Source organism: Parus major, chromosome 23 (genome assembly GCF_001522545.3).
Source record: "Parus major isolate Abel chromosome 23, Parus_major1.1, whole genome shotgun sequence".
Taxonomy (NCBI): domain Eukaryota; kingdom Metazoa; phylum Chordata; class Aves; order Passeriformes; family Paridae; genus Parus; species Parus major.
In genome coordinates, this window is record NC_031791.1 from 538,384 (window position 1) to 565,474 (window position 27,091).

At 49.0% G+C, this 27,091-nt stretch overlaps 1 protein-coding gene across 1 annotated transcript in view; it reads right to left on the minus strand.

Annotated features, from left to right (window-relative positions):
- WASF2 (WASP family member 2) overlaps positions 1 to 25,995 on the minus strand; it is a 29,430-nt gene extending 3,435 nt beyond the window's left edge. Inside the window, exons 1-7 of the mRNA XM_019008841.2 lie at positions 25,890 to 25,995; positions 9,240 to 9,393; positions 5,549 to 5,683; positions 4,899 to 5,052; positions 3,735 to 3,852; positions 2,830 to 2,960; positions 1,321 to 1,476 (exon numbers count right to left, since the gene is read on the minus strand). Of these exons, the coding sequence (XP_018864386.1) occupies positions 1,321 to 1,476; positions 2,830 to 2,960; positions 3,735 to 3,852; positions 4,899 to 5,052; positions 5,549 to 5,683; positions 9,240 to 9,369 (824 nt within the window). The 5' untranslated portion in view covers positions 9,370 to 9,393; positions 25,890 to 25,995. The remainder of the gene's footprint in view (positions 1 to 1,320; positions 1,477 to 2,829; positions 2,961 to 3,734; positions 3,853 to 4,898; positions 5,053 to 5,548; positions 5,684 to 9,239; positions 9,394 to 25,889) is intronic.
- Positions 25,996 to 27,091: the final 1,096 nt, after the last annotated feature.

The following is a 27,091-nucleotide window of genomic DNA, read 5'->3' on the forward strand; positions in this document are numbered from 1 at the left end:
CATCCCAGGGCCCATCCCAAGGCTCATCTCAGGGCTGGGGGCTGGAGGGCAGCAGCCACGTCCCAGAGCTCGCCCTGGGGAGTTAAGGGGAGGACACGGGAACCCAGAGTGTTCTTATGGAAAACACCAACACATGAGGGACTGGATCTCCCATTGTGGAGGTTCTGTTCATCCCACAGCACTCCACTGCCTGTGTGACATCCTGGGCAAGGGAAGCCCCACACTGACCTCCTTCCATGGCAAGACAGAAAAATAAGGTACATTTGCCACAAAAACATCACCATTTTTAACAGTGCTGATCCAAAACAGACCCCTGGAGATCAAATCTACCTCCCAGGGTTCCTAAAAAACAACCATCAAAATAAAACCAGAGAGGGAGATCTGTGGGGTTGGGCAGAGATCTAAGCAACTGCACAAGGCAGTGAGAGCTTCATCTGAGAGCTCATGTCTGCTCTGCCCCAGAGGCACAGGCTGCAGAGTGCAGTGCTGGGTCTCTCTGACACATCAGAAGAGCCTTTGCTGCAGCATTGCTGCCTTTGGATAAGATGGAGAGAAGCCAAGCAGCCCTGTCTATCAGACAGACTTTCTCTTGTTCCTCTTGACTCTGTTTTAATGTCTTTTTTATAAAGAAAAAGTCCACTCTTGTTTCACCCTTTGTGTCTTGAGCCACTGCTGGACCATAACTCTCATCTCTGGAGGTGCCTGGGAGTCACCATTTCATTCAATCCAAAGTAAGTGACCTGAACTTGCACCCAAGTCTCTGGGAAGGAGGCAGCTGCTGTGCTCAAGTCCTTGAAATTTAAATACATCTCCATCTCCAGTGCCCACGTCCTGTGTTTCTCACAGATCAGAGTAAAAGAGGTTAAAGAAGCTGTTCTTTGCAAAGTTCTGTCATGGAATATCCTGAGTAGGAAGGGACTCACAAGGAACATCATGGTCAACCCCTGGCCCCGCACAGGACACCCCCAAGAATCCCCAGTGTGCCTGAGAGCTGTCCAAATGGAACATAAGGAACCCAAGTCCACACTACAGAACAACTGCATTGGAAAACCACAGCACTGGAGCCAAAGCAGTCACTGGGACCCTGCTGTGGAATGATGCTGCTCCAGTTTTCCCCTTCTGCCTGGGATTGATGGATGGAGAGCTGTGCTGCCTGTGCCTCTGTCCCTGCCTGCAGCTGCACTCCCTTCCAGACAGGAGCATTCTGGTTCCCATACAACGCCCATTAGGAAGTTCTGCTGAACTATCCCAGCCTGTCTCATGTCATCCTTTTACACCACCTACTACTCCCTGGTGACAGAAGGGATCCCGTAGGCTTACCTAAATTCCAGTGGGGGTGGAGGCAGGCTGTCATCTGGGAACGAGGGAGGTGGTGGCACAATAGAGTCAGTCTGTGGTGGTGGCGGGTAGCAGTTCCCATCCATGCTCTCGCTGGAGCCGATGCTGCCGTTCTGATACACCATGTTGGAGGGGTACCTGGGAACACCAAGATACCCACTTTGCTCAAAAAGCTCAAGGCAATGTCTAAAGCTCATTTTTTCCCCAGAGAAGCTGTGGCTGCCCCATCTCTGGAAGTGTCCAAGGCCAGGTTGGACAGGGCTTGGAGCAACCTGGTCTAGTGGAAGGTGTCCCTGCCCTTTGCAATCAGTGGGACTGGATGGACTTTAAAGCCCTTTCTAAACCCAAATCAGTCCATGATTTTACATCATTAAAACAACCCCTTTATTTCTCAAAGACTTCTACATGGAGAGCCACATACACTTGTATGTATTTGCTCTGTGTAATTCTTTGGCTAAAATGTGCTCAGGTGCTGCCCCGTTGACAGCTGCCACACACCACAACAGCAGGGTGTCTCTTCTAATAAACAAGCAAACACCTGAATAAATGCAATTTTTTTAACACTTGATTTTGTAAAAACACTTAAGAGTGTTTTGACCAATTTGGACTTAAAAGAACTTGCAGTTACACTGAGTATCACCAGTGGCAAAAACAGAGATAGTCAAAGATGCCAAAAAATTAGCTCGAGAACAGCGTGTCAAAATGGAAACTGCAATGCCATTACAAGTATTCAAAACTGGAATAGCTCTGAAAAGAGACTCTCATGCTTTCAGTGGACTCATTTCACTGTGGGGAGGGAGAGCCACCCTATTTTTGGGGGCTGTGGACCCCAAGTGAATCCAAATGCAAGAACACACTCACATGAGAAAAGAGAGGAGCAAGAAAATGGTGCTGTTGTGCTGCTCGATTCCCCTGCTAGAAACCAAACCTGTTCTCTTATTAAACTAAAAGCAAGTTTTATTTTTAGCTGGAGAGTGTGATTTAAAGAGATATTTTTTTCTTATATGAAAGGAAGCTGCAAGGAAGAAGAGCATTGTGGGGAATTCGGTCTGCTTCCAGCCTTGCTGGTGTCAAAAGTTAAATGAATTCCCAAGCCAGAAGTGCTAAAGAGAGATCTGTAGCTTGAAATACTTGGATGGGGACAGCCCCCGCTTCAACTTAAGGGTGTGAAGAGCCATTTGTGAAATGTAACAAAGCCACCACACAATGGCACTGAGATGCCACCCTCAGCTGGGTGTGAGGGAAGGGCATGGTGGTGGGGCAGAGCCAAAGCTCCCAACACCTCTGTGCCCACAGGCAGCCAGAGCAGCCTGAGCTGTTCCTGCCACCTTGCTCCAACCGTGCAGCTCCCTGATTTATTTGGCAAATTTTAAATCAGCAGATGGATTTACTTTGGAGAATCTGATTAGTGGCAGTATTGATCCGTGGATCTGGAGGAGCTGCAGCACAGGGTGAACTGCATCCCAATCACCCAGCCCCAGAGCTGCTTACCCAGCAGGACCATGCTTGTCCTTTGACTCGACAAATTCTTGTCCCATTTTCAGCTTCTCCCACTCCTCCTTCCGGGTTTTGATTTTCCGTGGATTCACATTTCCTCTGTTTGGATTCTCCTTTTTCTCTTTCTGGGAGGGGAAGAATCAAACATGAGCTTTATTTTGCTTTAAATTCGCTGGGAACAGAGAGGGACAGGAGAAACCTGGAGCAGTTACAAGAAGACACATTCCCAAAGAGGATTTTTAGTTTACTTTTCTGATTGCTGCACTCTGCAAAGATCTTCTCTATAAAAAAGCTGGAGCACAGACAACATAAAAACATAAAAAATGCCAGACAACATCAGGCTGCTCAGTGCAGCCCAGACACGATGCCATCATCACCCCTGGCATAAGCAGCTTGAGGGCAGAGGAAAAGCCCAGTTTCCCACATCAATTTAGGTTTTGGTCTGTGTTGAGATGCCCAAGTCTCACCTTCACCCTGATGGAGCTGAGTGCTCTGGAGTGCAATGTGGACACTTCCCTGCAGAGAACTGGGCTTTAGATGGCCTCACTCCCAATTCTAACACACCCTAAATCACTCCTTCTCATTTTTCATTGAAGAATCACAATCTGTTTTCATGTTTAATACTCCAGTTGCTCAAAAGCTAAATAAAGTATGTTAAGACTACATCTCTTAGCTATGATATAATTTAACATTAAGGCCCAAAGACAGTGGCATTTGGAAAAACCAATTAGAGGTATCTTGGTTCTCTTTTTTTAATTAACAAGGATGTGGGTAAACCAGATACAAACTTCACTGAATTGATCCCACAGGAGTCCAGAAGAGCAGACCTGAATTTTGGATAGCAAATTTGGAGTCCAAAATTTATTAACACTTCCCACATCCTATTTTCCCTTCCTCACCCTATGTTTCCGCTTTTCCTTCATGATATCCTTGGTGTCCTGAAGCATTTTCTCCTTCCAAAGGTCGAAGAAATATGAAGGATCTGTGTAGAATTTAAGTGCCTCCTTGCCATCATCCCTGGAACAGGGAGAGGAAAAAAATCACAGACAAGGATCAAGTCAGACATTTCTTTGAAGGAAACACAAGGCACAGTCTCAGATGGCAGTTTAGAAGTGCAGTGAGATGGTCACAAGCACTGTTCTTGCCTCTGCCCCCCATTCCAGAACAGGAAGAGACCCCCATCTCAGTCATCCCAGCTGTCCCACATCCCATCCCTTCTGCCCTCACACAAACCCTTCATTACTCAGCCCTGGAAGAGCTCAGCTGCTCTGAACAATCACCAGGACAGCAGCAGGTCTCTCACTTTAACTCCCTTTTGTTTGTGCTGTATTTCAGTGTGAAAAAACCTCCTCCTCCAGCTCAGGAACCCTAAATCAGACCAGCAGCGTCCTTGAAGCTCCTGAGTGAGCACACACAGACTCCCTCTCCTCCCACTTTGCAGTGCAGCCGCGTCTGGCAGGAGACAGCTGCCTCCAGCTATCTGTAATTACTTTTTACCTGCTCAGAAGGTATTTATGGATGTGGGATAAGTCTCTGCATTCTGACCCCCTTTACTTCTACCACCTACAAGATGGAATCAGAGTGGGACTGGTTACACAGCCAGCGTTGGGCCCACCAGATGTCTCAGCCCAGGCACTGGAGGCCACAGGAAGCATCAGCAGCAGCCGGCTGCACCCACCCTGGGCGAGAGGCACCTCCAGGGGAATGCTCTGCATCTCACACTGCAGCTCTTTGGAAAGGAGCCACTGAGCTATGGAGGAGCACAGGAAAAACACCTCATCTGCAGCACACCCAGCACGGCTCTGCAGTGCCAGCCACGCCTGGCCCCACGGCACTCACAAAAGGGACAGCAGAAAAGAAAAGAGATCTACGTTCATTTGTATGACCTCAAAAGCAAAGTTTCACATAATCCAAAGGATGGAGATTTTCTGGTGGATTTGTTCAGCAGCTCAATTTCCCAGTGCAAACAGCTACTTCAGCACAGGACAGGACAGGACCTCCCCAGCAGGCTGGGAGGAAGAGGTTCTTCTCTGCAAGGGAACAAGATGGGATTGCAGCCCTACCTGTAAGGTGAGAGGATGTTGAGAGGTGGAGGGGTATTGCAGGTCTTGTAGGTTTCGAGAACAGGCACAGGGAGAGAATCTCTGTCAAAGAGCTTCTGGTCCTGAGTGGTGGAGCTTTTGAAGGCCTTCCTTGTGTTAATGCCTTGCAAGGAGACTGTAAGGAAGAGGAGAGAACAAGTGAAGAACAGCTTGATCCAGGCCAATGACACTGAAGCCCAAGCAGTGAACATCTGATTTCAGTTGGAGTTCTTGGCATGCTTTGCAGTTCTTAAGGTCAGGTTCCTTTTCCCACAGACCCCTTGGGAAACCCATCCAATCTCCAGCGTGCTGCCAAGATCTGCTGCTCCATCAACACAGCTCTCCCTCCAGTGGCCCATGGGCTTTGGAACCCCTGTGACCCAGCTCAAGCAGCTCATCCACTGCCACCCAACTGCTGGAGAGCAAGTTCCCACATGAAGAGTCACTGCAGAGCAAAGCCAGAAAGGCTGGCCACAAGTGCTGTACTGGGAGGCAGGGAACCATCCCCTCTTGGCTGCAGAGAACACATTCCAGCACCCATGGCAGTGTGACACCGGCTTTACGCTGCTGAACCAAGCACACTGACTCAACAAGAACCTTCACCACGCTCAGCCTGGGCTCCACTCCATTACCTTCCTCCTCTTTGGGATCCAGCTGAGTGACTTTGACTTGCAAGCGGTCAACTCTCTCGACCAGAATGCTCACCCGAGAGGCAAAGGTGTTGGCTTGAGTAAACAGCTCTCCAAATATGTCTTCTGCAGATTTACCTGCAATATTAAAGTGTCCACATTACCCTTATAAACCACATCACACCATATTCAGTCCCCAGCTTGTTTTCAGAAAGAAGGAAAGAAGGAGGGAACCACTCCTCATTTCAAGTCTGTCAGGGTTGAGTTTAACATCCAGGAAGAAAGCGCTTTGTTCCACCAGAAACTGACATTTCCAAGGGAACTTCAAGCAATAAGGAAACAATTGAGACATACTTTAAAGTCTATTAAAGCAACAAACTAAAGAGGGCTGACAACACTACACTGGCCTGAACGTGGATAGATCTGAAGGTCCTTTAAGATTCTCTGTTGTTCTGTTTATTAGACAAGGAAATACAGTTAGATTTTTATTGCCCTGGAGAAGGCTCCCAGTCTCCAGCAGGCCTGCCTCCAGGGGAGCTGGCACATATTCACAAGCTCAAAGCACTCTGGAAGTGAAGAGCAGACCCAGACCTGGATCCCAAAGCTGGAACTGAAACTGCAGCTGATGACAGCACTGACCCTGCTGTTCCTTCAGGTGGCAGTGTCTGAAAAATGGATGCATTCACATTGATTCTAAATCAAAACCAAAGGGGAACTCCTCAGTCAGGGACATTCTCTCTGGAACAGCTTGGACTATCCAGTGGGTGGCTATGACAAGCACCATCCATGGTTTGGGCCATGAGAGCACCCAAGGCTCAGATCAGGAGCTGCACCACTTCCAGCAGTAACAAACCCATGGCCCCATCCTTAGGAGCTCAAAACCTGCAGTGGAACAGGAGATGGCCGCAGGTAGACAGAGGTGGGAGACCTGGAAGAAGCCCAAGAACTTCCATTGAGTCCTGTATTTCTGTTCTGCTCCCAGGCACAACCCAGAACAGGGAGCCCCAGGCACACTGAGGACAGCCCGGAGCAGAGCAGACTTGGCACCGAGCGCAGCCCGTGGTGCTCCCACTGATGGGAAACATTTCCAGCCACGGCTGCTGAGGACAAGGCTGCTCCCAATAAGCAGTCTGGTTTTGAAGTGCACCATCATATGGTCAACAGTTTGTTCTGGAATCTGTTACTCCTAAAGATCCTCTCCGACATTCAGGAAAGACAAACCAGTTGGAAGTCTGATTTTAACAGCAATTCTGGAAAACGTGGTTGTCTACAGAGTCAGAGAGACAATGCACCCCTTGCACAAGGCAAGGAGAGGGCATCCCCCAAAGCCCAGCTGCACAAACACTCCCAGCTATCAAACCCAACATATCAACTCCTTGTTCCTGCTCCCAGGAGATCTCCTTACACTGCCAAGCACGGGGAACAAGCCAGGTTAAAATTCAACCTTCTCCACCCCTTTTGGTGGCAATGCCAGGTCCAAGTGTTTGTAGAAAGCAAATGCTGAAGGTTAACTTCAGCTGACCTCATCCTTCCACCCTCCCAGACAATGCAGACTCCACATGTGCTCAGTTAACAAACCCAAACTCATGAGGAGGATTTTATGTTTGGAGATCTAAGGCCAGGTAGCTCTTGCTGTAGACATGGTTCATGAAGCAATCTCCATTTTCCACATCAGCACAAACCAGCTCTCCTATCTGACCAAAAGGAGTACAAATTTATCTGTGGGAAAAGGCAAAACCTTCCAGAAATGGCTCAAAAAAAGAAAAGTTGTAATTTCATTTCTACTTCCACAAGAAGCGAAAAACATTTCTGAATTTCACAAGGAACTGCAACAAGCACTAGGGGAAAAATTAGGTCTTCGGTTTGCAAAGTATATTTCAAGTACAAAATAATATATAACAGCATTTTCTCTACTGGTTCTGACCCTGAAGAGAGAAGAGATGGTCTGTGTTCCCTTGCCTGTGTAAGTGCACCTGGAGTTATCACCCAGCATCTCACACATCACCTGCGCCTCACAAACACTTTTAGATGGGGTAAGACACAGATTAATTTTTTAGTTTAGTTACTTTGACTGCAAAAGTGCAGCTCACAATCAGAATTATCTTTGTCATGCACTGGCAGGAAGACAGACAGCATGATTTAATAGGTCCTTCCATCTTTAGCTTGTGGATTCTGTAAAATCACACAAAACCGCGCAGTCGACTTACACAAAGTGCTCCCAGCTGCGATAGTAACGAAGGGTAAACTCACTGCAATATGAAAGTTTGACAAGATTTATGTTTGCATCTTTGTAAAGAGACTGTGGTGCAGCAGGCATGGCTGATTATTCACTTGACAGGGCTGTCACAGCCTACTGAACCTGCTCTACGTTCCTGTAATAGTCAAGGTAGAGGAGAGGATTTGTTTTTCGGAGGAGAGGAAAGGGCGGGGGCAGGAGTTTGGTCATTTGGGTGTGAGCGGGGTCTGTGAGCTGCCATTTGGCTCCCAGCGCTTCAGAAGCTTCGAGTATCTGTGCAAAGAAGGTCTAAACCTGTGGGATCTGGCCAGGGCTGTCACACTAACCCACGGCGTGTCTCTGAACAGGGATGAGCTTTCCCTGCAGCTGGGCTTTGCACAGCTTTACTGCCTCCTTCCTCACCATTTCACATGCATGAGATGGATTTCACTCACACTCCACAACCATCCTGGCTACCAGACCTAACAAATGAACAGCGAGGGCCAGTTGAACGCGAGCAGAGAGCCTGGTCTCGCCTGTGCGGTGACATTTCTCCAACCCAACAGAATGTGACACCGACTGGCAGCAAACACGGGCCCAGATTTCAGTGACAGCCATGGTTTGCACTGCTGGAAAGAGCCTGCACCCAAACTTTGCCTGCCACATGGCGGAAGACAAGGGCTTGCTTTGCAGAGCAAGCAGAAGGGCTTGCAAACGCCCCAGAGAAGCTAAACAATAGATTAATTTGATTATCAAAGTCTCCCTTCAAGGACAAAGGTGGTTAATCAGAACCCAGAGCGTTTCAAGAGAGTACGGAGTCACCCCGGAGAGACCACAATTAACTCTTTGTTTCTCCTATGGCATGTAGGCCTCAGTTTTCCCTCCAGCTTCTCCAAGGTACAGGTCAGCCCACTGGAGAGCAGAGCCAGGCACTGCTCCAGCTCACTCTGCCACTGGAGCCAGCTGCCCCAAACCGCCGACGCTCTGGAGGCACCACGTGGCTCACACAGGTCTTTGGGTCTCACAACGCAGCAAACAGCAGCAGGGGCAAACAGGAGCTTCTGTGGGGGCTTTAATTATCTTTCATTAAAAATAAGACATGGTGTAGATTCAACAGAGTCAAGCTCCATTTAGTAGCACATGCAATTACAGGCACGTTCTCTGACACAAGATCCTGCCTGCTCCGAGAGCCTCCCATTTTACAAGCCTGAGTTGTGCTCCATCCTTCCATCTGCAGTTTCACTGCAGCCTCTCACATGCACACACACATACACACACCTCCCTCCCCATTTTCTCTTAGATAGGAAGGCAGTGGGACCAGGGATATGAAATTAGCATCAGATTTCTTTAGGAAAACATTTTAGCATTACCCAGGGAAGGCAGATGGGGGAGAAATAGGAACACAAGAGTAGAAAGGGAGCTAAATAAAGAGCAGTAGCGACTCCTGAGGGCAACGCGCAGGCTCGCCATGGTACTCACTCAGGCTGCCCAGCTGTCGAATGACATTTGCCAGGGTGATGTTGGTCACGCATTCCAGCTCGCTCGGAACGCTAGGCAACGTCTGACGGCACAGGTGCCTTGGCTCAATGTTCCTCGTTACTAACGGCATGGTGGACCTGCTTCAGGCACTGTTCTGAAAGATGAAAAACAACCCAAAAAAGAAACAGGAAAGGATTACTCAACCGCAAATTCCAGGCACACCAGAGCCATGGTGTTCGTTTTTCCTGCTCTCAAATGGCTTTACTTATAAGCCTTCTTTCACCCCCTCCCCACCCCGAGAAAACTGGTTCATCAAAAATAAAGATCCTCCTGTTCTCTGAGTCGTGGTGACAGCAGAGCCCCCCCAGCCCAGGTACAGAGGCAGAGATGGAGAGCTCCACACCTCTGCCCACGTTCCCAGCGCTGCTGGAGCGCCGCTGCCCGGACAGGGCTCCTGCCTCCCGCGCTCACACGGCCCTGGCACCACTCTTACGGGCTCCTCTTCAGAAACATTTCCAACTTGCAATCAATCGTTGCTTAAACCATGCAGATGAAGACAGGAGATGTTATTACACAAAAAAAAACCAAGAACAAAGCAGCTTCTCCCAGCACGCCAAAGCACGCCTGGTGCCTCCCTCCTGGAGCAGCGCACGGGGCTCTCCTGGAACAACAGGAAGCGCTTGCAGCTGACCAGGAAACTTTCTGGTGACTGTTCCTTATCCTGCAGGCTGCACCCCTCTTCCCCTGGGAAATCCCCCGGGATGAGGTTTACACTGCACCATTGTTTTCCTGCTAGAGCAGTTTAAAGTTGAGGGAGCTCTAATCAGGATGCAGGACTGGAGTGTGCTCAGAAAGGAGTCAGGATTGATTGTACAACAGGCAGGACAAACTTCCAGTTCTTTAAAAAACTAATAAAATAAAAAAACAGACGAAAACCCAAGTGTGGGGAACAGAAAAGGCAGAAAAGGCTTTTATGTTCAGGTGGTGTCAGGGCCTTGAACTAACAAAAATCTTTGCTACCAGGCCCAAATGTTGAAGTATCAACCAGCTCCCTCCCAGATCACCCAGCTCCAAGAGGGAGAAGGAAACCTGTGTGACCAGCTCACTGCAAGGAGCATCATACATGCCTGAAATCTTCAGGACTAAGTGAAAGCAAATACATCCCAAGTTCTTGATTAATTTAGAAGGGGAAAGAATCACTTTTCTAGGTCAGCTGAGGAACAACCCAAGAGAAGCAGGCAGCTCCCATGTGATAGGCATGCGGATCTGCTCGGGCTGGGTGTAAAAATAAAACAGGAAGCGAACAGCTTGGGGAACATGGCTTCCTGTCACCACCAGCAAAAACCCAAGAACCATAAAAAATCAGCTGTTTGCTCTTGACTTTGAGCCACCCTTTGATAGTCTCTGTGGCAGCTGGCAGCTTATCTTTGAGGTCCAGGAGTCCTTCCTGGATGCTTTTCTATCAGGGTGTTAAGAGGAAGAAGTGGGCATTATCCCTCCTAATTACCTCAGAAGCCAGATTTTGAATTGCTAAATTTGACCCATTAAGGCAGAGGAGTTCAAGAGCTGCAGCACCGGGCGCTGGGATATCTCCCAGACAAGCAGATGTAGGTTGCTACCATTTTGCAACGCCTCTACACAAGGGATTTCACAGCATCTCAGAATGCCAGGATGCTTTGGGTTGGAAAGGACCTTAAAGCTCATCCTGTTCCAACCTCTTGTCACGAGAGCAGGCTGCACAGAAAGGGTCCCCAAAACCAGCACCTTACGGAACAGGGGAGCCAGATCTGCATCCAAATAAATAAAAGCAAGACCCTCAGAGGATCGAGTCCGTGTTGTTTTTCCTGTGTCCGCTGCAGCCATCAGTAACTGCTGGGATATTTAAAGAACAGGGTGAACTAAGGAAGGGCTCTGACCTTCCCTTCCCAGCACCCTGTGTTTTATCGATTCCAGCCCAAGCCCTACAATCTTTTGTCAGCTTTAGTGCTTCATGCCAGACAAAGTTTCCCAGCTCCCCCCAGACTGCAGTCTGCACCAACAAGCAGCTCTCATAAACAAGGCAGCATTTGCAGGCTGCCTGCATCCAGCTTCTCCCCTGTGCTTCCCCAGGGCTCGGCCAGGGAGCACACATGGTGGGATCTGCAGAGCTGGAGTGGACAGCCTGCCTGGAAACCTTCCAAGGTGGAGGACAGACAGAAGGAAAACAGCAACAGGAATAATAAGCCTGGAAGAGGGAGATGAGATGTGAGTATACTGTATAAAAGGAGACAAAAAAAAACCCCAAGATGATGGTAGCATGGTTGGATAAATGCAGGTAACATTGATCTCTGCAAGGATGGGGAAAACAGGGCAGAAAACGGGAGCAGTGCCTCAAATACCAACAAAAAAAGGTTCTGAATACATTGCCTGCATACAGACACCCCAAAAGTGCTTGCCTTTTAACTTAAGTATGTTATGAAAGTAAAAGCAAGGAGTAGTGGTGAAAACTGCTTTTCTTGAAAGAAAAACTAAGGTGGAGCACATGTACAGCACAAATTTGCACTGGTGCAAGACAGCAGAGATAAAGGCTAAGAAAAAGTCTCCCTTTATAGTCCAGCTCATCCTGCCAGCCACACTCCACTGCAGAAGGAGAGTTTAGCCTTCATGAACACAGCAGCGCTGCCCAAGGCCATGGGGACAGCTCTGCTGCCCCTAAACCCAGCCAGGATCCAGCAAACTGAGGGATTAAATTAACCCTGTGGAGCATCAGAGATGATCAGGGCAGGAAGGGCAGGAGGGGCTATGGACAAACACCCTGCTCTCCCAGAAGAGATTTTGGATAAGAGGCATTTTAAAGCTAAAATTCCTCTCTTATGAGCAGAAGGATGTGGAGCTTCAAGATTTTATGAAGGAAATCTGGGACCTGCAAAAAGAGCAGGTGATATCCCCACAAGAACACGGTAAGACCTTGCTTCTTCCTGGAGTGTTTGGAGGGTAGGGATAGAGATAACAGCTAATGGGCTCCTGTAAAACCTTCATGCCTCATGAGTAGGTGGGACAAAGATTAATAGTGTGGATTGGAAAATAAGTGGTGTATCTCACAGGCAGGAGTCAGGTAGGACAGAAAACCAGGTGTGGAGAAGAGACAAGGTATGGGAGCAAAGGGGGAAGGGGAAGAGGAAGCAAAACACTGGAGGCAGCACAAGGCGTGAGCTGGGGGCAGGGAGGAGACGCAGTAAATGAAAGAAGGGACAGAGCTAAAAAAGCTTTCTGGGAGGCTCGTGCTGTTATTCGTTAAGAGACTCATTAAGGAGGCGACTGACAGCGCAGTGCCAAGCACGGGCCATCCAGAACAGCTTCACTTTCTGTGCTCAGGGCATGACAGCACAGCAGAATTGCACCCTGGCTGGCCAGCCTGGTCATCAGGCATTAGTCACTGTCACACAATGACCGCAGACCATATATTATAACTAAATCCTACCATTCACATGCTTTAAATGAATTGCAAGGCCGAAAATCTTTATCTTTGGGGTAAAGATAAGCACTTCCATTTGCTTATGAATGCTGGAGATTAGATTTGTTTCAGGAGTGTAGAGTTTTGGGGTGCAAACAGTGTTTTTAAAGAAGCTGCAAGAATGATGTGGGCACAGAGGAGCTGCCCTGATCCCAGTGTAACAGGAGAGAAGATCAAGTATGTTAGAAGTAAAAGGAAACTGCCTCTAGAAACAGAAAACTGCAACAGATTTCTAATGAATATGGAAAACAAAGAAAGGCATCAAATTGAAACACAGTGCGAGGAAAGAAGTTCAGTGATCTCTGCTGGCTGCAAGAGCCGTAAGGAAAATCCACAAATCCTGCTGCATCAATCCACACTCAAAAGACTCATCCTCCCAACCACTGTGCTTCACACCTTCTTAAAAACAAGGAAACAAATGATTTTCCTCTCCCACTTGAACCAGACCCTTCCTACCTGCTCCCAAGCACTTCCTCTGAAGCCTCCAAGTCATGACTTGAATCCCAGAAGGCTGTAAGAGCCTTGATGATGTTGTGACGGCAGTGACTAAAAGCCAAACCATCTGAAAAGCCCAGCTTCGCCCCGCAGCTCCTTTCCCCTTGCTGCCCCACCTACAGCTGGGCATTGCCAGGATGCCTCATAATTTCCCCTCTCCCAAAATGCTTACACAGGCTCTGCCGAGCCCTGGCCTGCTCCAGCCCAGAAACACGTCTGCTGAGCATGAAAAAGCCCTGGAAGCTGAATTCACTGCTCCTATGTTCCTACTGATCTTCCAGCCTCAACTGGCACTTTGTTTCCAGGATTCACCGGGTTTTTGCTCCCCATCATCCTTCCCCACAACTCCAGTCCTTTCTCACTGCACACATCATGGTCTTGGATGCCTCGTGTTTTTCCAGGAAAGCAGGATCCATGAGTAGAGCTTCATCCCGTGGCTGCTCCTGCCACAAGAAGCTCTCACCTTGAACGTCCTGCTCACCAGCTTTTAAGAGGATTCTGCCTTTGGCAATTAGTTCTGCAAATACTCTTGGGCACTGGGGAACAAGCCTGGCCCAACACAGGCTCGAAAAGGGGGAAAAATGTGTGACTTGCAACTCTTGCCTTTTGGAATCCAGCACTTTAAGCAAAGCTGAGGTAAATCCAAGATAAGCACGCTGCTCCAAGATTTCTTATCAGCAAGCCATCGACCGCTCTCCCCATGAGCTCTGCTGCAGCAGATCACTCAGGAATCCCAGCTCTGGATTAGAATCAAGTACAATTGGTTTGTTTCAAACAAGAACTGCCAGTACATAAACCCCTCGCACAAAGCCACGTCTTATTGACTATTTTTAATAAATAGGGCTGGCACAGTAAAATTGAACAATTGTTAGGAACAATAAAGGAGACAGACTTTGATTACAACTATTGAGAAGCAATACAGGGATGTTTTAGGATTGAGTATTTGCTTTCCAAGGCGAGTTCTGTCAACTGAAAACAGCAACTCGGAGCAAATACTCCTTAACAAGTGGTTTGAAGCAGAGCAGACATCAGCACTGCACAGCAAGAGAGGAAGCAGACCTGTTTTTTGGGTTTTTTTGTAGAGCAGGCAGATAGCACAGTCACTGTGGTGGTGCAGAGGAGAAGGCAGGCAGGACTCCAAGGCGAGCCCTGCGGATGCATCGCACACAAAGAGCTGTAAATAACAGGTGAGTTGGAGCGAGAGATCTGGCAAGGTTCTCCCCACTGGTATTTGACCAGTTAGCATAGCGTTACTGGGAGTCACCTGGGTAATTCCCCGCTCAATGTGACACACAACCTCTTAGATCAGGGACCATCTGCAAATAAATCTGGACCCCAGCAGTGAGATCATCTGTCATTGTGTCTGGTGTAGCACAAAGCACCTAAGGAGGGCAGAGTGCTTTTTTTGGAGAAGGGAAGGGAATTTAGGCTTGATTTCCAAGTACGTCAGGGTGAGCAACCACCCTGCCCTGGGCTGGGCTTACAGAATCCTCTGCCTGGACACAAACAGGCAGCGCAGTCAAAGAGACCAAGCCCTCAGCTAAGCGCTTTGGAGAGCCGCCTCTAGGAGTGCCCATGGGGGACTAGACACAGCAGCAGGTTTGGGAATGAGGGGGAAAGGAGATAATCAGATCTGAAATTCCCATCAGTATGAAATAAGACTTAACTCAGTAGCTTGCCAACGCAGACCGACTGTTCTTTCTAATGTCTGTGACAACTCTGCTTCGAATTTCAAGCTTCTCTCAGCAGTAACTACTCCCCCATGTAGCTGTAATGGCCAGAAAGAGACTGGCTTTTATGTAACCCCAAAAGACTTGCAGAAAGGGAAGCAGCAGCCACACACGCACACACACAGGGAGAGCTGAGGGGGAAAAAAATCAGCAGAAGGCTCTGCTGAGTGCTCAGGGCTATATCCAAGCTCACAATGCAGCCACAGAGAAGTGGGATGCGGCAATCAGAAATGCTCCAGTTCCACGCTCAGAGAGAGACCCAGCAATCAGTGCTGCATCCGAGCAATAGGGAGCAAAATTATAGAGCAAACTGCCATGTGATGCCACAAACTACTCCATCCCGCCAGCTGTAACAAGTATTCATTCCCAAAAACGCATCACAGGCTCATCTGTCATTACCAGCCCAGCCTGCCAGCAGCTGAGCAGGAGTCAGCAGTGAAGGGCAGCTGCAGGGCTGCTTCCTTTCACAGTGGTCTATTCTCCCAAAAAACCACGGGGGAGACGGACGGGTAAAGCCCCCCCGGCGCAGCGGAAAACGCTGCCCACCATCTCTCAGCAGCCGGTGGGATGGGAAGCACATGCTGTGTTTTCACCCACCCTCACACAGAAGCTCTCCTGAAGCAGGATCTACTGAAAATCCAGGACCTTTGGGAGAACGCACTTAGCTGATCACAAAAATCCACATCCACGACCCCTCTGTGCACTAATAACGCACTTCAGTCACCGAGCAGAGAACTCTGCAGCCTGATCTGCCGGCGTTACGAAAGAGGATGTTTGGGCAATACCATGGGGCAAGAGCAGCACTGCCCTTTTCCACAGCCATGTTCCAGCACTGGGAACGTCAGCCCTGATCCTGCAGCATAACAAGGATTGTACAGCGTGGAGTCCTTGAGACAACAAACATCCAGCCTGCTCCAATCCCAGAGTAAAAATACCTTTTTTTTTTCCCCTCCCCTGCCTTCCCCCCCCCCCCCCCCCAGTCTGCTGGCTCTGAAAAATGCAAAAGAGGCTCAGAAAGCCATTTTCTGCGGGTTTTTTTGTCTGGCTCATGCATTATCATCATCATTTACTGCCCTCAAGGGGATTGCACAGGTGTGACTGAAAATTTGGCTCTTCCTTTTAAACTTTTTGTTATCAGCTTTGCTGAAGATGATCTTGCTGGAATAAATACCAGGCTGCTCTCCTGGAGAGGGACTCGCTCAGAGCTGTTGTCAGAAATCTGTCTGGGGGTGGAAGGATGGGGGTGTCACTAATGGGGAACATACAGATCCTCCTGGCTTCTGCTGGAGTGCTAATAGAGCCAGCAGTTTGACCTAGACTTTTGTTTTTTTTATTCCTACAAAACAAACCGTTGCACTAATTAATGTTTCCATTCATTTAGCTGAAAAACAAGTTAAACAAAGAGGGTCACCTGGTGTTCCTATCAATACCTGACTAGGATACAGGCAGAATAAATGCATTTAAATAAAACTCTAGAAGAGACGTGACAAGAGAAAGGCAGTTTAGCTCAATTAAAGAGAGCTGTCACAGGGATTTGATTCTCAGAATACAGAACTATCGATTAAACAGGAATTAACGCTCCAGAACAGAAAGGTTTCAAGGTCTTTGCTGTGAGGGTATACATCAGGAGAGAGAGGCAGGGCTCCTTCAGCACCACAAGAGCTCTGGCTTTGTTGCTTCCTAGGAAACAGGAGCAGCAAAGGGAGCAGAATGCTCACTACTAAACCTCTGAACAATTTGGGACAGAATACAAGGTCAGTGACAACACAGAGTGGCATCACGAGTGTGAATCAACAGGTAGCTTTGGTGCACTTGGGTACTGAAAACCCACAATATGTTCTAAAACATTTCAGGAGTACATAGGGAGAGGCCTGGGAAGGTTTCAGACCTAGAATCCCATAGTCCTAGAACGGCTTGGGTTGGAAAAGGCCTTACAAAGCATCTCATGCCACCCCCTGCCATGGACAGGGACACTTTTCACTAGGCCAGGCTGCTCCAGCCTCTGTCTGACCTGGCCTTGGACACTGCCAGGGATGGGGCAGCCACAGCTGCTCTGGGCAACTGGTGCCAGGGCATCACCACGCTCACAGGGAAGGATTCCTTCCCAATTTCCCATCTAACCTTGTCCTCTGGCAGTGGAAAGGCATTCCCCCTTGTCCAAAGTCCCCCTTCAGCCCTCCTGGAGCCCCCTCAGGCACTGGAATGGGCTTTAAGGTCTCCCTGGGGCTTTCTCCAGGCTGGACAACAGCAGCTGTCCCAGCCTGCCCCCAGAGCAGGGGGGCTCCAGCCCTTGGAGCATCTCTGCACTCGCCACAACAGCTCCATGTCCTTCCTGTGAGGAGCACCCCAGAGCTGCAGGCAGCACCAGAGGTCACCAGGGCACAGCAGAGGGACAGAATTTTCCAAGCCTCAAAGTCTGTGACTGCTGCATTCACTTCAAAGGGTGTTGACTAGAAGAGACACAGTGCAGGTGGGAAGGCAAGCAGCATCCCTGGAGCTCCCTGCAGGCCCTGCAGGAGCCCCTGGCTGCGGGAATGCCTGAGCAGGAGCCCAGCCCAGCCCCAGGACTGCGGCTGCCGAAGGAAACCCTCCCTCCATCCCGGCCTGAATTCCCGCTAATGAGCACAGTGCCTTTGCTTCCTCTGCTTCCCAGCAGCCTCCCCAGCCACAGGAAAGGCTTGTGTCTGTCGCACTAACAAAGCCCAACTCACAATACAGCAGCACATTCTCATTCCTGGGCAGCGCTCAGTAATTAATATGGAAAGAGAGGGTGTGCTTTTTTCCCCCCTAAATGACTTATTCGTTAAGTTCGAGCATATTTTAACCTTCCTTTTCAGCAGATAAACTCTGTCTCATTTGCAGCTAAGCTCAGCCTTCCCTTCTTTGCCACACACCAAACTATTTTGATTAATGAAAGAGTAGGAACAAACCAGTTCCAAGTGTTTTCTATAGAGCTCAACTGCTCTTTCAGTTTCAACTCACGCCTAGATAATTATATCACAGCTCTGAGTGCCCCCACCCTTCTGCTGCACTTGGGGAATACTGGAAAGATAAGTCTTTTCTTAATTATTAAATGTAAATAGCTCATTAAATATAATCCAATTACTTTAATTGTAAGAAAAAGGAAGTAATTACAATATGTACATGTATTCTTGCCTGAACAGTTTTAATATCTTAAATGAATCTTTGCAGCATTAATATTTTAAGTCAACCTTTGACATGAGGAAAGGAAAAAAAAAAAAGACATTGACTCCCCGATATTTCCCAGAAGTGTTATATCTGCTGAGATTTTGGTCACAAAACGACAAGAGATTGGCCTTGAGCATCTAAATCAAAACTATTTATAAACAGCATCTTAATAAAGTCAAAATAATACACAGGCTTTTCATTGTGGAGGGAAAAAATAAATCTGTAAACACAATGCCACATGAAGAGCCTGAATATGATTTTGGGATCTCAGGAGCCCAGCAAGATGGGCACTGCTGTGAACTCAGGAGAACAGGCAGGATCCCATCACACCAGTACCAAAAGCCATCACCTGCCTGGGATTTTCCTGGCAGTTTTTCCCCACACCTATGGTTTGTCCTGTTCAAGGGTGGGGAGAGGAACCAGGGCTGGGGGAGAAGGGGCCTATTCCACATCTGGGATTACCCAGCTCTTCCACAGCAGTGTCCAGCGAGGTGATCCCACAGAAATGCTGAATGCAGCGTCTGTGTGTGCACAAGCCATCTGTGCAATGCACAGGCACGGCCCAGGATCCCAGGCTGCCATTTGGGATTTGCAGGCAGAGCTGCAGGAAGCTGTGAGGAGCAGCCCTCTGGTTTTGCTCAACAGCATGACAATCCCTGGACTCACTTTCTCCATCCCTGCAGCCAGCAGGACTGAACAACCTTCCAGCAGACTCCAGCAAGGCCCCACAGTTTCGATCAGCCCCCCTGGTCTGACAGAGCAGGGTCAGGTTTCAGCTTGGCTGTGGTGACAGATGCCTGTGAAATCTCCTTGGGACAGGCAGAAAAATATTCAGTTTAAACTGTAGCTATTTCCATTTTGCATGTTCTGAGCCCAGCAGTGATCTCACCTTATGTAATCTCCAGTGCAAACTCCAGGCTCTGGACCATCCACAACTATTCAAGGGTGTTTGAAACCATAAAATCTCAGAATGGTTTGGCTTGGAAAGGATCTTAAAGCTCATCTCATTCCACCCCTTGCCTTGGGCAGGGCCACCTTCCACTCTCTCAGGTTGCTCCAAGCCATGTCCAACCTGGCCTTGGACACTTTCACAGATGAGGCAGCCACAGCTGCTCTGGGCAGCCTGTGCCAGGGCATCACCACCCCCACAGGGAAGGATTCCTTCCTAAAACCCAGCCTAAACTTGCCCTGTCAGTTTGAAGCCATTCCCCCTTGTACCATGTTCCAGGCCTTTGTCCAAAGTCTCTACAGATTTTTTGGGGCCCCTTTAGGCACTGGAAGCGGCTCTAAGGTTTCCCCAGAGCCTTCTCTTCTCCAGGTGAGCACCCCCAGCTCTCCCAGCTCGGCTCCAGAGCAGAGAGGAGCTCTCAGGGCATCTCCGTGGTCTCCTCTGAGCTTCCTCCAGCAGCTCCACGTCCTTCTTGTGTTGGGTGCCCAGAGCTGGATGCAGGTACTGGAGTACAGGGGGAATCATCACTTTATTGAACTGATCTTTTTGGGAAAAGAGAGATTAGACTGTATTAGGGATGCTAAGGATCCAGGCCTTTCTAGCCAAGCTTATCACAAGGTCTATAATAAGCTGCTTTATGGAAACCTCTCATGTGAAGCCAGCCCCTAGATGTAACCTCCTTGATACAATATTGAATTCTCAATAGCAACCAAAAGGCTATTTTGTAAAAGTTAATTACAGACGTTTTTAATTGAGCTTGCAGAAGGGAAGCGGCCAGTGATTTCATGCTGCCCTAGACAGAAGGTAAAGGTTTTGCACAAGCTGTGTTTATAGCTCTAAGCTTTCCTCCAGCAAAGTACCGGCTCCACAGCTGCTGGTATTGAAAGAACAGGATCTGGGTGTGTGCATGGTTCTCTCTCGCCTGGTTGGGCTTTTCTGCAGCTGCAAGGCCAAAGCCATGCGAGTGCGTGTGTGCTTTTTCTTACGGTGACAAAGGCAGGGTGCCTGAAAGGGAACTCGCTTCCGCTCTGGCAAGCACTCAGCCAACTATTGCTGGGCTAAGGGGTGGTCGGGGAACTTTCACCCATCCATTCAGCCAAGGCCGCTATTCCCCCTCCCTCCCAATTAAATCCCATTTTTTGCACTCCATGCATGAACTGCAGCCACACCAATACATCAGATATTGTGGCTGATAACCTCCCCTGAATGCCACTTAAAGCCCTCCAGTGCAGAGCACTCTGAAAGCGAAGCATCGCTCATTCTCTGAGCAACAGAAAGAGACTTTTGCTCCAGAGAGACCTGAAGTAAGACTAAGTAGTAGGAGAAGGGCATCCAGAGAAAGAGGAAATGAGAAATTAAAACCACATTCAATCTTATTAGCGGTAATACAATAGGTCAACAAGAGTACTTTGCACAACTCCAGTATGGGAACAACTTATGCAGAACTCGGAGCGGTGACAGCAGCCGAGTTTGGCGTTTATCAAAACCAGCAAATTTTGTCAGCACTATTTTAAAGTGCCCAGCTGGGAGGGGAGAGGGCTGGAGGGGGAGAGTGCCTCCATTCCCTGCAGGAGAGTACACTTAGGAGAGGAGAACGTGAGGAATATTCCTGCTCCTCTTTTTCCATCTGAAACATTTTCTCTCTCAAGGGATTTCCAGCATCTTATGAGCACAGCCTCTTTGAAGTGCTGTAAAGTGGCATTGCTCATCATTTCAGTAATGATAGTAAATAAGCTCCAGTATTTTGTTGATCCTTTTCCTTTTGCTTTACAAACAAAAGGTCAGAGTCATTAGCCCAGTTTGATGAGAAATGGAGGCCTGGAAGAGGCAGGTTCCTCTGGAACATCACTGGAAACATCAGTGAATGAAGACAAGTGACAGGACTTTGGAGCAGCCATGCCAGACACCCCAAGCACTCTCACCATGCCCAGGTATGAGAGGCAGCAAGCGAAGAGCATGGCAACAAGGCAAGCACAGAGGAAGAGTTCCCCCTGCCTTTCCATGCTGCAGCACCCCACTGCACCCCAAGACCATGTGGAAACAAACACTCTCAATTTAACTGTCCTTCATGGATTTCACTTCCATAAAATGGCCTGATCAGCTCCTTAACTCATCTGAACAGTGTATTCATGAGATCCTGGGGCAGCAAATCACATATATATCATGTTAGGTGAAAAGACACTTCCTTTTATGCCTTTCACTTCACCATTAGGGGATTTTAATCTCCAATCTATGTGTGGCTTTGCTTCACAAAGGAGTTGTTCAAATAAATTCATCACCATTCATATAAAACAAGCCCCCTCCAAGCAGAGGGTTTGCAGGCTACATCTTCAAGGCCAGGTTGGACAGGCCTTGGAAGCTGTCCCTGCCCATGGCACAGGAAGGAGATGACCTTTAAGGTCCCTTCCAACCCAAATTGTTCTGGGTTCTATGATCAAACACAAGAGAAGCATTCAGTTCTTATGGAGCACCTTCAGTATAAACCAAACTAATAACTGATGGCTTAGGTTTGATTTACAAGAGCAGTGAGAACAAACCATATTTAGTGGCTGGGTCTGTGTCTGACCCATTCTGGACTGTGCACTGCTTCCAACAGTAATGCAGGAGAACCCAAACCTCACAAAGAAGTCACCAGTGACCTGGGAACAGCTCTGACACAGAAGCAGTGACACAGCAACAGCCTCCCAGGCAGAACTTCCAGCCCTCAAGAACCCAATGGCAACTGCTGCTGCCTGCCAGGCATCTCCCGCCCTCCTCTCAGCATCACAGCACCCCCTAAAGCACCACTTCTCCCCAAAAGAGTCTGGGATACTGCAGTGCAAGAGGAGTTGACACTGAAGGGACAGAGCAGGTCACCACTGACCCATTTGTGAGAGATCCACTGAGCTTCCTGGTGCTTTAAATTCCTTCTTCAAAACCCCTGGCAGATGCATACTTGAGATATGTGAGCTCCACCACTTCTCCAGCAGCAAGCTAACACCAGAGAGCTTTCCCATCATTTCAGGAATTAGGGTGGGATCTAGATGAATTATTTCCCAGGCCCGTTACTGGGGGGAAGGAGCTGGGATGGAGAATGTGATTAACAGTTCACTCTGCCTGCTGGAGAAAATTCACATTTAAGTTCACATTTAAGTTCTTCTGGGAAGGGACCTCCCCTCTACTGCCTCCCAGGCAGGGAAAAAAATACCTTGCAAACCTTCAGATTGGAAAAGAAATGTCATATAAATGAGAATTAGACCTGAATCTGATCACCTTCTACCAAGCACTCCCTTCACAGTGAAGCCTGATCTGCCTCCCATCCTCAAAAAAAGAACCAACATGTCTTTTTATCACAGAGTTGCAAAAATACAAAAGGAAGTAAATGTCACCAGGGTGGTTCTGTTCTGAGCAGTCATTTGCTTATTACCCAGAAGCCATTGCCACACGCCTTTTTTAATCCTGTGTTTATAAATACCTAAAGTATTTAAATAAATGTTAATCTGTGGTAACTAAGGCCCTGATCTCACAAATATTTATCCTTGCACAGTGAGAATAAACACTCAAATACACAAATTTCTTACTACAGATCCCATTTCAGCCAGAGTGCTGTTGAAAACAGTAACACACAGAAGACAGGCTGGGAAAATAGCTGCATTTTGCCTTCCTGGGTTTTCACAGTGTGTCACTTTTGGGTTGTTTCCTGTGCATTTGCTGTACAAACTGCACAGAGGAGCAGAGCTGAGCCACTGGACAGGGCCTGTGGTGGCTGTTGGAACCCTCAGAAGGAGCTTTTGGCAGTGTTTTTTCCTGGTGTCCCATTCTGCACGAGGACAGCAGGAACTTTATCCACAGCACATGCAAACACAATCGCTATTCAATCCCTTTCCTGGTTTGTGACTGACTCATGAGCAACGTATTTTGGTCAGCTGAATAACCAAGGGCTCAGTATTATCATCAAACCAAGCAGAGGCAAACCCAAAGCCTTGCATTTAAAGTTATTCAACATTTTGAGTCCAGAAAACCCACAGAGAGAAACTATCTAGATTAAAGCCAAGTCTTAACACTTGCTGAAATCTTCTTTATTACAATCTGCCAAAGGAAATTTGAATTTTTGAAAAACATTAATCCTACCAAACCTTCGTTCTTCTATCACCACACAAGTATAACAAAATAAACCCAGGAGAGGGATTTGTTGCTGTAACTTTATGCACATGAGGCAATCACTGAAGTTTTAACCCCTCCACCCACACACCATGATTATCTAACCTTGCTGAATGAAATCAACTTTTCCTAGGCCAGCCCTGAAGAATGAGATATATTCAAAGCACGCTGAGAAACTGGGTTGGGACTGATCAGAAGGGTTGTATTCCTTGTCATGAATCACTGTCTGCAAATACCTTCTGAGTTGTAACTCACAAAAATGCACCATTTCTGTGTGGTGTGTCACATTAGTCACAGGGAAACCAGTTTTATACTGGCACGAGCCATCAGAAAGGTTTTATTTCTTTATATTAAAATAATGGAATTTGGAACATTTACTTTTTGATCTCATTACCAGAAAAGACAAAAAAAAAAAAAATCACAATTCTTTTTAAAAGCAGTGGAAAAGATATAGTTTAGGGAAAAGTTTACACTGAGTTCACCCCTAGAAGTTTATCCTCTTACAATCCACACTTAGGAAGCACAGCAAGGTTTCACCTCCTGTCAGGTGGGCTGTAAGGGAGCTGCCATACCCACTCCTCCAGGCTTTAAATCGTGCAGAAATCAAAGCTTTGGAAGGTAAATCCCAGAAAGTCTGATCCCACCATCTCCAACACGCCCAGGGATAACAGTGACAACTGCAGCTTGAGCCAAGATCAGTGTCAGCTGGCTCCCACGAGCTCAAGTCATGCCCCATCACTCAAACTTCAGTATTTTGAAGCACGTTCCTTAAAAAGAACTATAACCCCCAAAGTGCCCTGCACTGTGTGCCTGGTGTGCTCTGCCCACCCCACTGCTGGGGTAATGCTCCTGGCTTGGTCCTGGATGCGAGGGAAAGTCCAAGTCGCTCTCTGGACGTGCTGGCTGTGCTCTCATGGGGAGATGTTGGCCCTGGTTTGTTTTTAACTCAGTTTGGGATTAAATTACGAGTCGGTTTCTATGGCAAAACCCACTCAAGGTCAGGAAGGGACAAATCAGAATGAAAAGTGTCGCAACGCAGCGTTCTGAATTCCTGCAGTGTTTAGCAGCAACTGATTCTGCAGATGTGGAAAATGGGTGGAAAACATAACCACTGCCCTTCCTCATGTGACCGAGTGCACAAGACTCGGTACTTCCCATAAAGCAGAACTTCCCAGGTCTGAGGAAGGTGTCCCTGCCCATGGCAGGGGGGGAATGAGAGCCTTTAAGGTCCCTACCAACCCAAACCATCCCATGATTCTATAAAAGCAACATTTTTGCACCAGTTTTGTCTCAGGAAAGCACATCTGTACCCCTCAAATGGCTTCCAACATCTTTTAATTTCAACTTCTCCCTCTCACAAGTCTTCAGGAAGGACACAAAAGTGTGAGGGTTACAGAGGGCTCCATCAATTGTGACTCTGCCTGCAGCTGAGGTATTTAACAGAAGTTTTTTTAATCATTATTAATAGAATTTCACGTCCGCCAACATCTGCAGTGCTGAAAGATTTAAGACTTTCCGTGTTTCCTAGTGCTGAACTCCCAGCATTAGCACATCCCTCAGCCCCATCAGAGCTCTGACCTATGGAGAGGTGCCCAATTCTGTTGTTGCTTCCAAAGAAAGCAAAACAGCAAGGCCAAATGTGAAATTCTGACAGGGAAATAAAAAATCCTACCATAGGAAGGTCCTAGAAGTCAAGTGACATCTCACAGGGAGAAGCTGCAATCCTCACCTTTCTCCAGAATACATGTATCCCAAAGTAACCCCAACACTAACTAAACACTGGTGAGGTACAGTCACAAAGACATTTCCTAATACCTTATTTCTTCTCTAGAAGTCCACCAGGAGTTTAGTGCACTAAACCCAATTATCCAACCATACCCCAAGCCTTTTTTCAGGGAAAAAACCCCAAACATTTCCCTAAGCACACTACAGCACGCACAGGGGGTCACATCAAGGAGTTCCAGATTTTACGTGCTGTGCAAGATTCACAGACAAACAGGTGCCACACACACTTCAAAGTGTTCCCAGACAGATGGAGGGGTGCACCCAGGAGCGGGGCTGAACACAGGCAGGACACAGAAGTTTCCTTCCCTGAGGGCACCCGGCAGCCTCTGGACACGGACACGCTTTCCCAGGTCCCAGTGTCAAACTCGGGCCGCAAATGCCTGGAAAGGGAGGGTCCCCCTCAAGGGACCTGCAGCACCCCTGGTTTCCTGAGTGCCCCGGCGTTCCCCGCTGTGCCAGACCGGCGGGACAGGCCCGGGACAGCGGACACCGGCCAGGCCTCGGGAGAGCGATATCTCCTTCAGCCAGCACGGGGCTCTGAGCACCCCCGGACAGCCCCGCTACACCCCAGCTCCCACAGGCCAGCCCGGCCCGGGCACACACCCCGCACCGAACCGCGGCCTCCGGGAGGCGCCGGGGAAGTGTCAGGCCGGGGATGGAGCCCCAGACCGGGACAGACCCCCCGGAACCCCCGCCCGAGACCACAGCAGCAGCGGCTCACTATGTGGCAGGAAACACCACCCGCCTCGACCTCAAAACTCACTATTTGGCAAGAGCCTTGCGGCCCACTCCAGCGCCTCTGCCTCTTTCCCCCGGGAAGAGACGGCCCGGGGGGACTGGGGAGGCTCTCTCGTCCCTCTCACACTCACCCTGTCCGCGGCTGTCCCCTCCGCGCCCCCGGTCTCACTACCACCAGGGCGGGCCGGCCCGCCCGTCCGCCATTCCACGACTCCCCCTCCCTGCCCTGGCGGGCCCTCGCCCCTCCTCCCCCGGCGGCCGCGCCGCCTCGCCATTGGCTGTCCGCCCGCAGGTGCTGCCGCGCCATTGGCCGCGGCTCCCTGTCCATCAAAGCCGTCCTACGCCACTTTCGTACGGACCTGGCGCAGCGGAGGAACCGCGCCCAGGCCGCCGCGCAAAGAGAGTAACTGGGGAGGCGTGTACCATGAGGGGAGACGGACGGGGGGATCCTGGGCGGCCTGGGGACACATTACAGAGACAGAGGAGAAAACCGCGCCAACAATCACAATTAAAACATCTTAAAAATATTCTCTTTTTGTTTATTAAAGCCAGAAGTTTATACTGTTCCAAGTCACACTGGAGGAAAGAGGTGTCTGTCACTTCCGTATCTCTCCCGGAGAGCTCCGCTTTGCTCTTGCCTTTCTCCTCTATGGTCTCCCTCCCTGCGAGGAAAGTTCCACCTGGGGGAGCGGGGGTGTCAAACCAGGCGGGTCTGGGGTGTGGGGTGTGGGATTTGGGGTGTGGGATTTGGGGTGTGGGATCTGGGGTGTGGGATTTGGGGTCTGGGGTTTGGGATTAGGGATCTGGGGTTTGGGGTCTGGGGTCGGGTGGGAGATGTGCGATCAGAGCCCTGATGAGAAATTCCAGCACATGGCATGCCATGTTTCTGCTGGTACACCTGGCTATTAAATCCTTCCTCCCTGCCTGCTGATCAAACCAAGCCTGTGGGCTTGAGGGGGAAGAGGGAGCAGGATGAAGGGCAGTGGCACAGACATCCATCTCTTCCCTGCTCTGTGCTCCTGCTTCAAACCAAAGCACAGCGAGTAAATCAGCAGCGCTCCCGCCAGGAAGGAAACAAACCCGTGTGGGAGCCGTGATGGCAAAGCCAGGATCCCCGGGTCACTGTGGTGTGTGTCTGTCCCTCCTGTCCCTGCCTGCCCCGGGGGTCAGGCATCCCTCCGGACCCTGCTGGCAGAGATGGACACACAGACATTCTGAAACAGCCATTTCTTGCCTGCTTTTTGCATCACTTTCCTCCACTACAGAGTCCCAGCTCTGTAGATGATCAGCACTTCCTGGTGCTCCCTGCTGCCCTGTGCTGCATCCTGGCAGG